The sequence below is a fragment of the Pleurodeles waltl genome, chromosome 12 (genome assembly GCF_031143425.1).
Source record: "Pleurodeles waltl isolate 20211129_DDA chromosome 12, aPleWal1.hap1.20221129, whole genome shotgun sequence".
NCBI lineage: Eukaryota > Metazoa > Chordata > Amphibia > Caudata > Salamandridae > Pleurodeles > Pleurodeles waltl.
In genome coordinates, this window is record NC_090451.1 from 714,500,156 (window position 1) to 714,513,011 (window position 12,856).

At 48.7% G+C, this 12,856-nt stretch overlaps 1 protein-coding gene across 1 annotated transcript in view; it reads right to left on the reverse strand.

The window, feature by feature from the left end:
* Positions 1-10,095, reverse strand: part of LOC138266957 (zinc finger protein 398-like) — a 37,055-nt gene extending 26,960 nt beyond the window's left edge. The window contains exons 1-2 of the mRNA XM_069215759.1: positions 9,501-10,095; positions 255-390 (exon numbers count right to left, since the gene is read on the reverse strand). Of these exons, the coding sequence (XP_069071860.1) occupies positions 255-390; positions 9,501-9,524 (160 nt within the window). The 5' untranslated portion in view covers positions 9,525-10,095. The remainder of the gene's footprint in view (positions 1-254; positions 391-9,500) is intronic.
* Between the last annotated feature and the right edge of the window lie 2,761 nt (positions 10,096-12,856).

Sequence of the window (12,856 nt, forward strand, 5' to 3'; positions counted from 1 at the left end):
ACAAATCCTTGTGCACTGTCTTCACGTGACCCTCACTCCTGAGAATGACACTACAAGGTCTCCTACGCTAGCGCTACATACACACTACCAAGCACTCCTTCTCTGTAGACATAAAATCTTATCTCAACTGGTGTCAAGAGCAAATTTCACCTCTCCTGCCACCGCAAACACTCCACTGGGTGCCACCTGGCAGATACATATGACTGTCTCTTCCCCATCACTCCCACGGACACAGGTAGGTGGAACAACATTACCCAGCGATACCAGGGTCTGGTGAATTTCCTTCATCACGTTGTTGTACAGCTCCTTCTGCCATTCGTGCAACAGCTTCCACTCCTCGTCGGAGAAATAGGCAGCAACATCATGGAATGTGACTGGTGTCTGGAAGAGCTGGACATAGAAGACATACTTAGCACCATCACATGGTATTTTCATGTTTTGTATGTTATTAGCCTGGTCCACACATTTGCGCAGGCAATTACCACGAGGTGAAAACTGGGATATGTGCAATTTGCACTGAACTTAAACCTTGAGTTTTTAGTGCACCAGCAGCAAGTCAGGTGTGGGCTTGTTTAAGCAGTGACTAAATTAACCCATAAGTGCCCAGGTTTGACCCCTTGCTCTTTGTTTTATTCACACCCGGCATGGTCAGTCTTCCGTGGGATTATGGTGCGAGGCTCTGCTGAAGCTGTGGGGTCCAATCTGCACCGTGACCCATGCAAAACAGAGCTTCTGTTATTTGGGGTATAACGACTGCCCGCTTTTTCCAAGACTCTGGTGTAGGCCCACACATGTTTGGCGACCACGTGAGGTCTGCGGCTCGTGCCTAGTTTCACCTGTGTGTTAGCAACCCCTCACAGGAGCTCTATGGAGATGGGCTCACCAACCATTCCTATAGTGAGAGCTTCTTCTGATGGATGAACACTATCTCGAGCTATGTCCTGATATATGAAGTAGTTAGATAAGGGTACATAAAGGTCACACAACTTAAAAGCTGCAGCTGGAGAACCTCAGTTCAGCTGCTTTGCACACACAGCATGAATGGCACCAAAGATACTAAGTGAAAGGTTTGCCTATGGGGTCCTCATGGGTCAGTTTTGTCCCTTTGCACTTGTTTATGAATCACCTCTGGAACGCGAGCACCGCACTGGGGCTGGTGGTCTCTGTCCTTCAAGACATGGGGCAACACTTCCCCCGCTGCGAGACCCAGGGCCTTAAAGACTTCCATGATCTGGTGAGGTTCCATGAAGAAAACTGTTTGATGCTCAGAAACATTACAAACAATAGAAAGGACCATTAGCTAAAGTAATCACCTTTATTCAAATCAACTTACCTCTGCAGCCCCCCATGCTCCTAGATATAGATATTATGAAACATAAAACACAAATTAATGTTTGAAGAGAGAGCAAGACAAGAGAAGCAAGCAACGAGGGAAGCAAGAGAAAAACAAGGAAAGAATTAAATGAATAGAGAACAGGGAAGAATGAGAAGGAGAAAAATTAGAGGAGAGAAGTAAATGGAAAATACAGAAGAAAAATGAGAAACAAAGAAGGCAACAAAGATTTGAAAAATAGGACAAAAAGAAACTAGGCAAAAAGAAAGAATAGAGACAGCAGAAGGAGAAAAAGAAGGAACTGTGAAAGGGATAATAGAAAATGAAATAAGGAATTGAGTGAAGAAATTAGAAGACTTGGAGAATGAAAAGTTGCAAGGAAGAGAAGCAAATGATGAATTGTTAAAATGGAGAAGGAGGAAAAGAAGAGGGTAAATGGGAGAAAACATAAAAAGGAAAAGAGACTGAGAAAAAAGAGAGGGAAAGGTAAAACAGAAAAGGAATGGAAGATAGGAAAAGCAGAGAAGAAAATGAGAAAAAGATTGGAGAAAAGTGAGTGGACAGAAGGAAAGGAGAAAAGGAAAGAAGTTAATGAGAAAAGGAGGAGAAATGGAGATCAGCAAGAAGAGAGAATAAAAGGAGGACAGGCTAAAAAGGAAATGAGAAAAAGACAGAAGGAAAAGGAGAAAAATAAGAGAGGCAATGGTAAAATAGGAAAGAAGAGAATGGAGCGAGAATGAGCAAGCAAGAGGAGGAAAGAGGAAATAAAAGAAAAGGAGGAAGGAGTGAAAAAAGAACGTAAAGCAAATGGACAGAAGAAGCAAGGTGAATGAGAAAGAAGAAAGAGAGAATTAAAGGAGCAATGAAGAAAGGAGAAGGGGAACAAACAGAAGGAGAAGAGAAAGACTTGGAGGGAAAGGAGCTGAAGGTCGGTAGGAAAAAGTGTAGAGGAAAGAGGAAAGAAGGAAAAGCAAAACAGGAAAGAAGGAGTGAGAAAAGAATAGAAGAAAAGAAGACAACGGACGGATGCAGAGGGAGAGAATGAGAGAAAAAAGGAGAAAAGTAGAGAAGAGAAAGGGGAAAAGGAATACAGAAATAGTGGGAGTCAGAGTAGAAAAATAGCGATGGAATAAAACTAAAGAGACTGAAAAGGAAAGGAGAAGAAGCTGAGATGGAAAAGAGTGAAAGGAAGTAGAAAAGAAAAAAAGAGTAAATAAATAAAGGAGAAGGAACGGAAAATGTAGAGAAAGATAGAAAGAATGCTAAAAAAACTGTTGTAAGTGAGAAAAAGTGGACAAACGAGAATGAGAAAAGCTAGAATGACAGAAGGAAAGTCATCTCCAGCGCCGAGTGCACGTGCACAGCCAACTTTCCTGAAGCACAACAAATACACATTAGCTTGGCAGCTGCGACTGTAAGGAAATAAGCTTAACCTGGGTAAGTCTTCGGAAGAAGGTGGGTTGAAGGGCTGCACTGGCAGCTGCCCAGCCTTACAGAGCTGGGGAAAGACTTTTAAACCTCAGCCTGCGGTTTATTTCCATTTCAGTGACCAGCAGTTCAGATGTGCCAGCTACTCAGTGCAGCCCGCGAGTGTGATGGTTCTTTGGAGAAGCTTGCTATACAGGTACCAGTGGCCGGATACTGGTCTCCGCCCTTCCTGCCCTCTGCCTGCGATCCACCCCTCACTCCGGGACTCACTGCTGTAGGAGGCTGGCCTGGCTTGTAGTGGGCACCAGAGGTACTTACACCTTGTGCCAGGTACAGTTATCCCTTATTAGTGTAGAAGAGGTGTTTCTAGCAGCTTAGGCTGATAGAAGGTAGCTATAGCAGAGCAGCTTAGGCTGAACTAGGAGGCATGTAAAGCTCCTACTATACCACTGGTGTCATATGCACAATATCATAAGAAAACACAATACACAGATATACTAAAAATAAAGGTACTTTATTTTTATGTCAATATGCCAAAAGTATCTCAGTGAGTACCCTCAGTATGAGGATAAGTTATATACACAAGATATATGTACACAAACCAAAATTATGAAGGTTATAGCAAGAAAAGTAATGCAAGCAGTGTAAAGTTACAATAGATTGCAATAGGAGCACATAGGTATAGGGGCAACACAAACCATATACTCCAAAAGTGGAATGCGAACCACGAATGGACCCCAAACCTATGTGAGCTTGTAGAGGGTCGCTGGGACTGTGAGGAAACAGTGAGGGTTAGAAAAATAGCCCACCCCAAGACCCTGAAAGGTAGGTGTAAAGTGCACCTACTACCCCCAGAGAGCACAGAAGTCGTGATAGGGGAATTCTGCAGGAAGAACAAACACCTGCAATGCAACAACAATGGATTTCCAGACCTGAGTACCTGTAAGACAAGGGGACCAAGTCCAATAGTCGCGACAGTGTCGAGAGTGGGGAGGCGCCAAGGAAATGTCAGCTGAGGGTGCAAGGAAGCTGCCACCGGATGGAAGAAGCTTGGGGTTCTGCAAGAAAGAAGAGGACTAGGAACTTCCCCTTTTGAGGATGGATGTTCCACGTCGTGAAGAAGCTTGCAGAGGTGTTCCCACGCAGAAAGTCCGCAAACAAGCCTTGCTAGCTGCAAGGGTCGCAGTAGAGGTTTTTGGGTGTTGCTGTGGCCCAGGAGGGACCAGGATGTCGCCACTTGGAGAAGGAGACAGAGGAGGCGCCCAGCAACTCAGGGAGCCCTCAGAGAAGCAGGCAGCACCCGCAGAAGTACCTGAACAGGCACTTGGAAGAAGAGTGAACCACAGTCCACGCGAAGTCACAAAAGGGAGTCCCACGACGCCAGAGGACAACTCAGAAGGTTGTGCACTGCAGGTTAGAGTGTCGGGCACCCAGGCTTGGCTGTGCACAAAGGAAATCCTGGAAGGGTGCACAGGAGCCGGAGCCGGAGCAGCTGCAAATCACGCGGTACCCAGCAATGCAGTCTAGCATGGGGAGGCAAGGACTTACCTCCACCAAACTTGGACTGAAGAGTCACTGGACTGTGGGAGTCACTTGGACAGAGTTGCTGAGTTCCAGGGACCACGCTTGTAGTGCTGAGAGGGGATCCAGAGGACCAGTGATGCAGTCTTTTGGTGCCTGCGGTTGCAGGGGGAAGATTCCGTCGACCCACGGGAGATTTCTTCAGAGCTCCTGGTACAGAGAGGAGGCAGGCTACCACCAGAGCATGCACCACCTGGAAACAGTCGAGAAAGCCGGCAGGATGAAGCGATACAAGGTTGCTAGTAGTCGTCTTGCTACTTTGTTGCGGTTTTGCAGGCATCCTGAGCAGTCAGCGGTCGATCCTTTGGCAGAACGAGAAGAGGTAGATGCAGAGGAACTCTGATGAGCTCTTGCATTCGTTATCTGATGAGATCCCCAAAGCAGAGACCCTAAATAGCTTGAAAAGGAGGTTTGGCTACCTAGGAAGGAGGATTGGCTACCAAGAGAGGTAAGAGCCTATCAGAAGGAGCCTCTGACGTCACCTGCTGGCACTGGCCACTCAGAGCAGTCCAGTGTGCCACAAACACCTCTGTTTCCAAGATGGCAGAGGTCTGGGACACACTGGATGAGTCCTGGGCACCTCCCCTGGGAGGTGCAGGTCAGGGGAGTGGTCACTCCCCTTTCCTTTGTCCAGTTTCCTGCCAGAGCAGGGCTGGGGGATCCCTAAACCGGTATAGACCGGCTTATGCAGAGATTGGCACCATCTGTGCCCATCAAAGCATTTCCAGAGGCTGGGGGAGGCTACTCCTCCCCAGCCCTGACACCTATTTCCAAAGGGAGAGGGTGTTACACAATACTCAGAGGAAATCCTTTGTTCTGCCTTCCTGGGCCAGGGCAGTACCCGGGTATTATGCTAGAGATCCGGGGGATCATGGAATTGTCCCCCCAATGCCAGAATGGCATTGGGGTGAGAATTCCATGATCTTAGACTTGTTACATGGCCATGTTCGGAGTTACCATTGTGACGCTGTACATAGGTAGTGACCTATGTACAGTGCACGCGTGTAATGGTGTCCCCGCACTCACAAAGTCCGGGGAATTTGCCCTGAACGATGTGGGGGCACCTTGGCTAGTGCCAGGGTGCACACACACTAAGTAACTTTGCATTCAACCTTCACCAGATGAAGGTTAGACATATAGGTGACTTATAAGTTACTTAAGTGCAGTGTTAAATGGCTGCGAAATAACGTGGACGTTATTTCACGCAGGCTGCAATGGCAGGCTTGTGTAAGAATTGTCAGAGCCCCCTATGGGTGGCAAAAGAAATGCTGCAGCCCACAGGGATCTCCAGGAACCCCAATACGCTGGGTACCTCAGTACCATATACTAGTGAATTATATGGGTGTACCAGTATGCCAATGTGAATTGGTAAATTTAGTCACTAGCCTGTTAGTGACAAATTTGGAAAGCAGAGAGAGCATAACCACTGAGGTTCTGGTTAGCAGAGCCTCAGTGAGACAGTTAGGCATCACACAGGTAACACATACATATAGGACACAACCCTATGAGCAGGGGGGTCCTGGCTAGCAGGATTCCAGTGACATATAACAACCACACTTACAACATAGGGTTTTCACTATGAGCACTGTGCCCTGGCTAGCAGGATCAAAGTGAGACAGTGAAAACACCCTGACATATACTCACAAACAGGCCAAAAGTGGGGGTAACAAGGCTAGAAAAAGGCTACTTTCTCACATAACCCCCACCCCCCAAACGAAGGACAATAAGGCTAACCTTGGCCAGTTGAGTCTTTATTGTCTAAGTGGTGATAAGTAGAGAGTAGCTCTGCAATAGACTGGTTACTCCCTTTATCATCCACTATGTGGTTACTTCCCTGTGGGGATGTAAACCACCCTGTTTGAAGTTTTTTAGCTAACCAACAATGTGAAGATATGTTCTCAGAGTTCCTATCAGTATGTTTTAGTTTAGAACAGTGGGAATTATCCACTGAACCTATTTGTAGTGATGGAAATGCCAGACAGGGATGCTGTCTCAGTAAAGCCATAGCTGGGCAAAGACTTTGTCCATATGGCTGTTAGAGGGAACAGCAATGCTGTTTCTCTTGTTTTGGAGCAGGGCAGGGATGCTGTCCTATGAGCTCCACACTAGGGCAGGGCTGCTGTCCTAAGTGTTTTGAGGCAGTGCAGGGTTGCTGCACTAAAGTTTCTCTTGGAGGGTTGGAGGGATGCTCCATGTTAACTACAATGGTGGACTTTTTCTCACCAATATTAGTTATCCCACAGAGAGGTACTTTCACCTCAGGGAGTACAGCTGTGCCAACTGATAGTTCCCTTGGTACAGGTGCCACCCTAGAAGAGGTTTCTCCTACCACAGGAATGGTATCCTGAATGGCAGGGTGGGTAGGGAATACTGTGACGCCCTTTTTACCTGTTGTTGGAGAAGGATCCTGAGTTTTCAGGCCTGTCCCTCTCCTTTGCTTTTTCATTTCAGTAGAAATGAGAGGAAGCAATTCCTCAGGGATACCCAGCATGGCTGCATGGGTATAAAACTCTACCTCAGCCCAACCTGAGGTCTCTAGGTCATTACCTATGAGACAGTCTACAGGGAAGCTAGGTGACACTACCACCTGCTTAGGGCCAGTAACTCCACCCCAACTAAGTTGAACTATAGCTAAGGGAAGAAACTTAGTGGAGTTATGGACATCAATAATCTTGTAATGTTGTCCAATGATGTGTTGTTCAGGAGGCACTAGGTTTTCAGTCACCAAAGTGATGCTGGCACCTGTGTCCCTGTAGGCCTGGGCCTCAACACCATTTATTGAAACTGTTTGCCTGTACTCATGCATTGTAAGGGGACAAGCAGCCAGTGCGGCAAGGCCAATGCCACTAGGTGTGACAGAAACTGTCTTGGGACTGACTACCCCAGTTTCTATGATGGATCCATAAGTGAACCCAACTACACCCTTACTTTGACTGTTGCCAGCAGTACCACCACTATTACCACTACTGCTAGGGGCACTAGAGTTTGATGTATTAGTGGTGGTTGGCTCAGGGGCTTTACCTGGACAGGACTTATCCCCTTGCCAATGGCCTTTATTTTTACACACATAGCACCAAGGCCTTTTAATGTGTGTATGTTATGAAGAAGAGGAAGACTTTGATTTATGCCCACCCCCTGAAGAGTGTTTAGGATTTGAAGAAGGATCTTTGGTTTTACCCTTATCCCCATGCTTATCCTGAGATTTCTCACCATCTTTCTTCTTGCCATCCTTGTCACCCCCTATATGAACTTTTCTGTTCACACTTGTTCTGACCCATTTGTCTGCCTTCTTTCCCAGTTCTTGGGGAGAGGTCAGATCTGAGTCCACTAGATATTGGTGTAACAAGTCAGTCACACAGTTATTCAGAATATGCTCTCTCAGAATACGATTATACAGGCTTTCATAGTCAGAAACGTTACTGCCATGTAACCACCCCTCCAAGGCATTCACTGAATGGTCAACAAAGTCTACCCAGTCTTGTGAGGACTCTTTTCTGGTGTCTCTGAACTTAATCCTGTATTGTTCAGTGGTTAAGCCAAATCCATCCAAGAGTGCATCCTTCAAAACTGCAAAATTGTTAGCATCTCTTTCTCTAACAGTAAGGAGCCTATCCCTACCCTTTCCAGTGAAAGATAGCCACAAAATAGCAGCCCACTGCCTTTGAGGGGCCCCCGTACCATACAGGCCCTCTCAAGTGGGAAAACCACTTGTTGATGTCATCATAAAGCCCTTCAAAACTTTAAGATGGTCTCTGAGACTTAGGCCCTCATTTTGACTTTGGCGGTCTTTTGCAAACACCGCCAAAGCCACGGGCGCCAGAAGACCGCCAATGCTGGCAGTCTTCCGCCCACCAGATCACGAGTACTGAAGGATTTCCGCCACTTTTTGGGCTGAAATCCTCCAGTAGTCGTGCTGGCGGTCAGAGGCGCATGGGCGGTTCCACTACCGCCCCCCCCCCCCCACCAAAAGGACTCCACCAGCTGTATTCGGAGCACTAATACGTCCTGGTGGTGTCCTGATGGTGGGGCGCTGCGGCGGTGGAAGCGCCTGTTTCCTGCCGCATGACCTCTTTGCCGGACAAGGTAAGTCGGGCGTCTGACAAGGGAGGGGGGTGGGAGGGTGGGGTGTGTTGTGTGTGCGTGTGTGTGTGAGTGTTGTCTCCGTGTGCGCATGTATGTGTGTATGCGTTGGTGTTAACGTGATTGAATGTGTATGTGTGTATGCATGGTTGAATGCATGTATGGATGTTGAAGTGAGTGCGTGTATGGATGTTAAAGTAAGTGAATGTATGGATGTTGAAGTGAGTGCGTGTATGGATGTTGAAGTGAGTGTGTGCATGGATGCTTGTGAGTGAGTGTGTTTGTCAGTGTTTGTGTATGAGTGTATGCGGGGTGCATGAATGAGTGTATGCGGGGTGCGTGAATGAGTGTGTGAGGTGCGTGTGTACATGCCGGGGTGGGGAGTGCTGTACTAGGAGAGGTGGGCCGTGTTGTACTAGAGGGGAGGGTGGGGGTGGAGGGTGGCGCTGTTCTAGTAGGCGGGGCGGGGGGATCAGGTATGGAGTCGGGTGGGAGGTGTTGGACTTGTAGGAGGGGAGTCACCTGCCGGTGACAGGAAAGAAATTTCCTGTCACCTGTAGCCTTTCCACCAGGATTTTCGTGGCAGTGCTACCGCCGCGAAAACCCTGGTGCAATTCTGGCTCCTAATACCGCCGGCGGTCTACATTGGACAGCCGGGTCAGAAATGTTAATCTCCAGTCCATCGGGTCCAACTGCTGTGGCAGTACAAGTGGAGATGTGGCGGATTGGCAGAGGCCAATCCGCTACACTCATAATGTGGTGGTCTTCACCGCCAGCCCGGCGGCGGTGAAACCGCCACCGTGGACCTGCCGGTCAGAAGACCGCCAGGGTCACAATGAGGGCCTTAGTGTGTTGCTCACTGAGTTACACGGTAATTGCTCTGAATAATTTCCCTCGGAACTGAGAAGAAGATTCATCGGATCCCAGATTTAAAGATAGACCCAGTGATGGATCAAACCCAAAGTGTTTACAAAGTGAGATACTCATGAACACCGGCCATCCCACCTCACCCAGGCACTTCACATGGGGGACAGGGGGTCATTAGAGGATTGTGGCCCCAAAGACAGACCCCACTCACCTGTTCTGAGTGTGGCTGGGACATATCGCTGCTGTGTTCAGTGCACGGCGCGGAGAGCAGTGAGGGCAAAAGAGGGGAGACAGCTGAGGTGCACAGCTCCCCCCTCTACCGCTCCCACAGGGTGACCTGTCCTCCCACACAGCTCCCCCTCTGCCACTCCTACAGGGTGACCTGTCCTCCCACACAGCCCCCGCTCTGCAGCTCCCACAGGGTGAGCTGCACACATACAGCTCCCCCCTCTACTGGGCTCCCCCTTCTACCACTCCCATGGGGTGACCTGTCCTCCCACACAGCTCCCCCTCTGCCCTTCCTACTGGGTGACCTGCACACACACAGCTTCTTCCCTCTATTGCTCCATAGGGTGAACTGCACACATACAGCTCCCCCCTCTACCGCTCCCACAGGGTGACCTGTCCTCCCACAGAACTCCCCCTCTGACCCTCCTACAGGGTGACCTGTCCTCCCACACAGCTCCCCCTCTGCCACACACACAGCTCCCTCTCTTTATCGACCCATAGGGTATCCTGCACACACAGCTCTAAGCTCAGGGGGGAGACACTGCTTCCATCTGCACAGCGCCCTCCCTGTGCCGTCCCTCCAGGGTGTTGCCGACGATCACACATGCACACGTAGGGCTCCCAACACCCAGGCTCCAGAGCGAGACACTGCTCTTTCTCCCTCCTTGTAGGGAAACCACAGCTCACACACACTGTGGAGACACTTCACACACTCCCTCACAACTCACACGCATGCGCTGTGCAGAGATGCTGCAACACTTAAAACACATGCATACACACACGTACACACACTCACGCACACCTTCTCTCTCCCCGTCGTTCTCTTTGCGTATCCCTCCTCCTGTGCACAAAAGAGATGGGCTTAGCTCCAGCGGCCAAGATGAAATTAATTATTATAGCGCCCACCTAGGAAGGCGCTATGCTATACACACGAGCGCCGAGACAGTGTAAGTCTAAGGGAAGAGGCTTAGGTCTTCTCTGGAGACTTCAAGTGCTCTCTGGTTCACAGCAGCCTTTATTTCAACCCGTCAACGGGAGCCTCGTCCAAGAAAGAAGCGCAGTGCACAGTGGGTTCGAGTCCCTGCGGCTGAGCTCAGAGCAAAGAGCCAACCGGGCACCTGGTAACCGTGGGGTGCCGGGGGCTGCTCATCAGGGGAGGAAGGTGGCCACAGCCGCCCCCTGAGAGGTCATGGTGGCACCCCCTCTCTCGGCCCCCCCAGGACCCTCCCCTGCCTGCAGTCCTTGTACATTCCCTCATCCCACAGACCCCCGCTCCTGTCGGTGGCCCAAAGGGACCTTTCTCCTTAAAGATTTGCAAGGGATCTCCCTTCCTGCTTCTCGCTACATTTTAACCCGAAAACGTCCAAATCTTCCCTAGTGCACCCCCTCCCCCCCCCCCGCCCCCCCCCCCCCCCACACACACACACACACACACGACACCACCACAGACTGTTCACTGCTTCACTTGGCTACAAGTATTTGCCCCAAGGGCAGCAGAGATTCGCTTAAACGCCACCACCGAGCACAGCGCGCATCTTTACCTGCAGACTCTCCAAGAGGGGTGTAGTCACAGGTTTGGGGGGTCAGGTCCTAGGGGTGTAGTCACAGGTTTTGGGGGCCAGGTAGGGTGACCACCTGGCATTGAGGCAATTTCTGGACCGGACTGTAAAAAAATCAGGACGAAGGGTCAAAATTCAGGGCAAAAATTCAAGAACAAACACCACTTTTACAGACACACCCAAGAGAGGCCATGCCTCACCATGTTGTCAGTGCATTTATTTACTATTTTTTTAACACAGCACTATTTATTCACTGTGGTCTTTTTGTGATTGCCTCTGGTATGCTACATTCAGGGGTCACATTACCTGCTTGTTCAGTAGGAAATGAATGCCCTTCAGCACTGTGTCAAGGACATCACCCCTACCCAAATCTGCCCGAACTTTCTCAAAGAGAAAGTAACAACAACATTTTGATTATATTTCTGAACATTTTAAAACCCCTGGCAAACAGTTTGGGAAACATTAAGGTAATTAACCTTCGGCTAGTTTAAACAAATTGAACAAAAACATCTGGCTTACCCCAACCACCCATGGACTTGGGCGACAGTCTCACACCTAATGTCTGGATGTGATGTACCCACAACTTGTCTGTAGTCTCACAGCAATAGAGTGTATGTCTGGGACTCTACATTTATCTCAGAGCTGGGAGCCTGGACTACCAATCAAAGATAATAATAGAAAAGGATGAAACCAAGACCAAATGTGAGGTTGTTGCTAAGAACCGGACAAATAAGGAAGAGAAGAACAAGGTGGAACAACTCGTAAAATCAGACAAGAGGGTTCCACCAAGACTATTCTAAGGTATTGGGTACCTGGGGAGTTGTCTGCACACAGGAGAGAAACAGAAGGGGCACTGTCAAGTGGTTGAACAATCAACACCCATCCACCCTGGCCAACTCTTCTGGTGCAATGGTCCGCTGTTCGTGCTTGTGAAGGGTGAGCACGGGTCAGACCCCTTGCAACGTTGTGCAAGGCAATTGCCCACTTTGCCCATGTCTTAAAATGGTTTTGAAATTGAGCAAAAGCTAAACTAGCGATCTGGGTTATCCCTAAATGTCAAGTACACATAGTATATTCAAAATATTTGGGTTGTTAATTGCACAAACAAAATGTAAATTGTTTTAAATGCAAATAGTGTTTCTTTAACATAACGTACTGTTTTTCCCTGTTTCCCCCTTTATATACAATTAGGCCTCAGATTGAACTGGGAACCAGTTACCTTTTGATATTTAGTGATTACTATCAACCACTCTCACACTGATTTGCAGGATGGAATTCTCAGCAGAGCGTCACGGTCCCTCCGAGCCCAGTGTGCTTTTCGATCTTCTCTTCCGCTTTCTTCAGTGCGCCACGTGGCAATAGTGAAGATGGTTTGCTACCCCAATGATAGTATTATTTTGCAAACCTTCTCCTCCTCCTTATCCTTCTTTCCTTCTTCAGATATGCCACACATCTGATTTGGTCGCTGGGGCGCCGTCGAGTAGCTCTTTCCACTCTAAAGCTACCTGTGACTGCAGGTGGATTAGGCCTTCTGGACTTAGAACGTTATTATTCAGCTGCACAGGTCCAATGGGTGGCTCTCTGGCTTTCTGCCCACCCCCCTGCATGAAATGGGGATTATCTGTAAAGACTTTTAAGGAAGGCTTACTGAACTGCTAATTTTTTCCTACTGACCATTCTACGGATCACCATCCGGGGTTATCATGCACAGCTTTCTCTTGCTTTGCTAGAACCTGTAAACTCACGGACACGCAGAAACCCTGTGCTCCTGCACTACCTT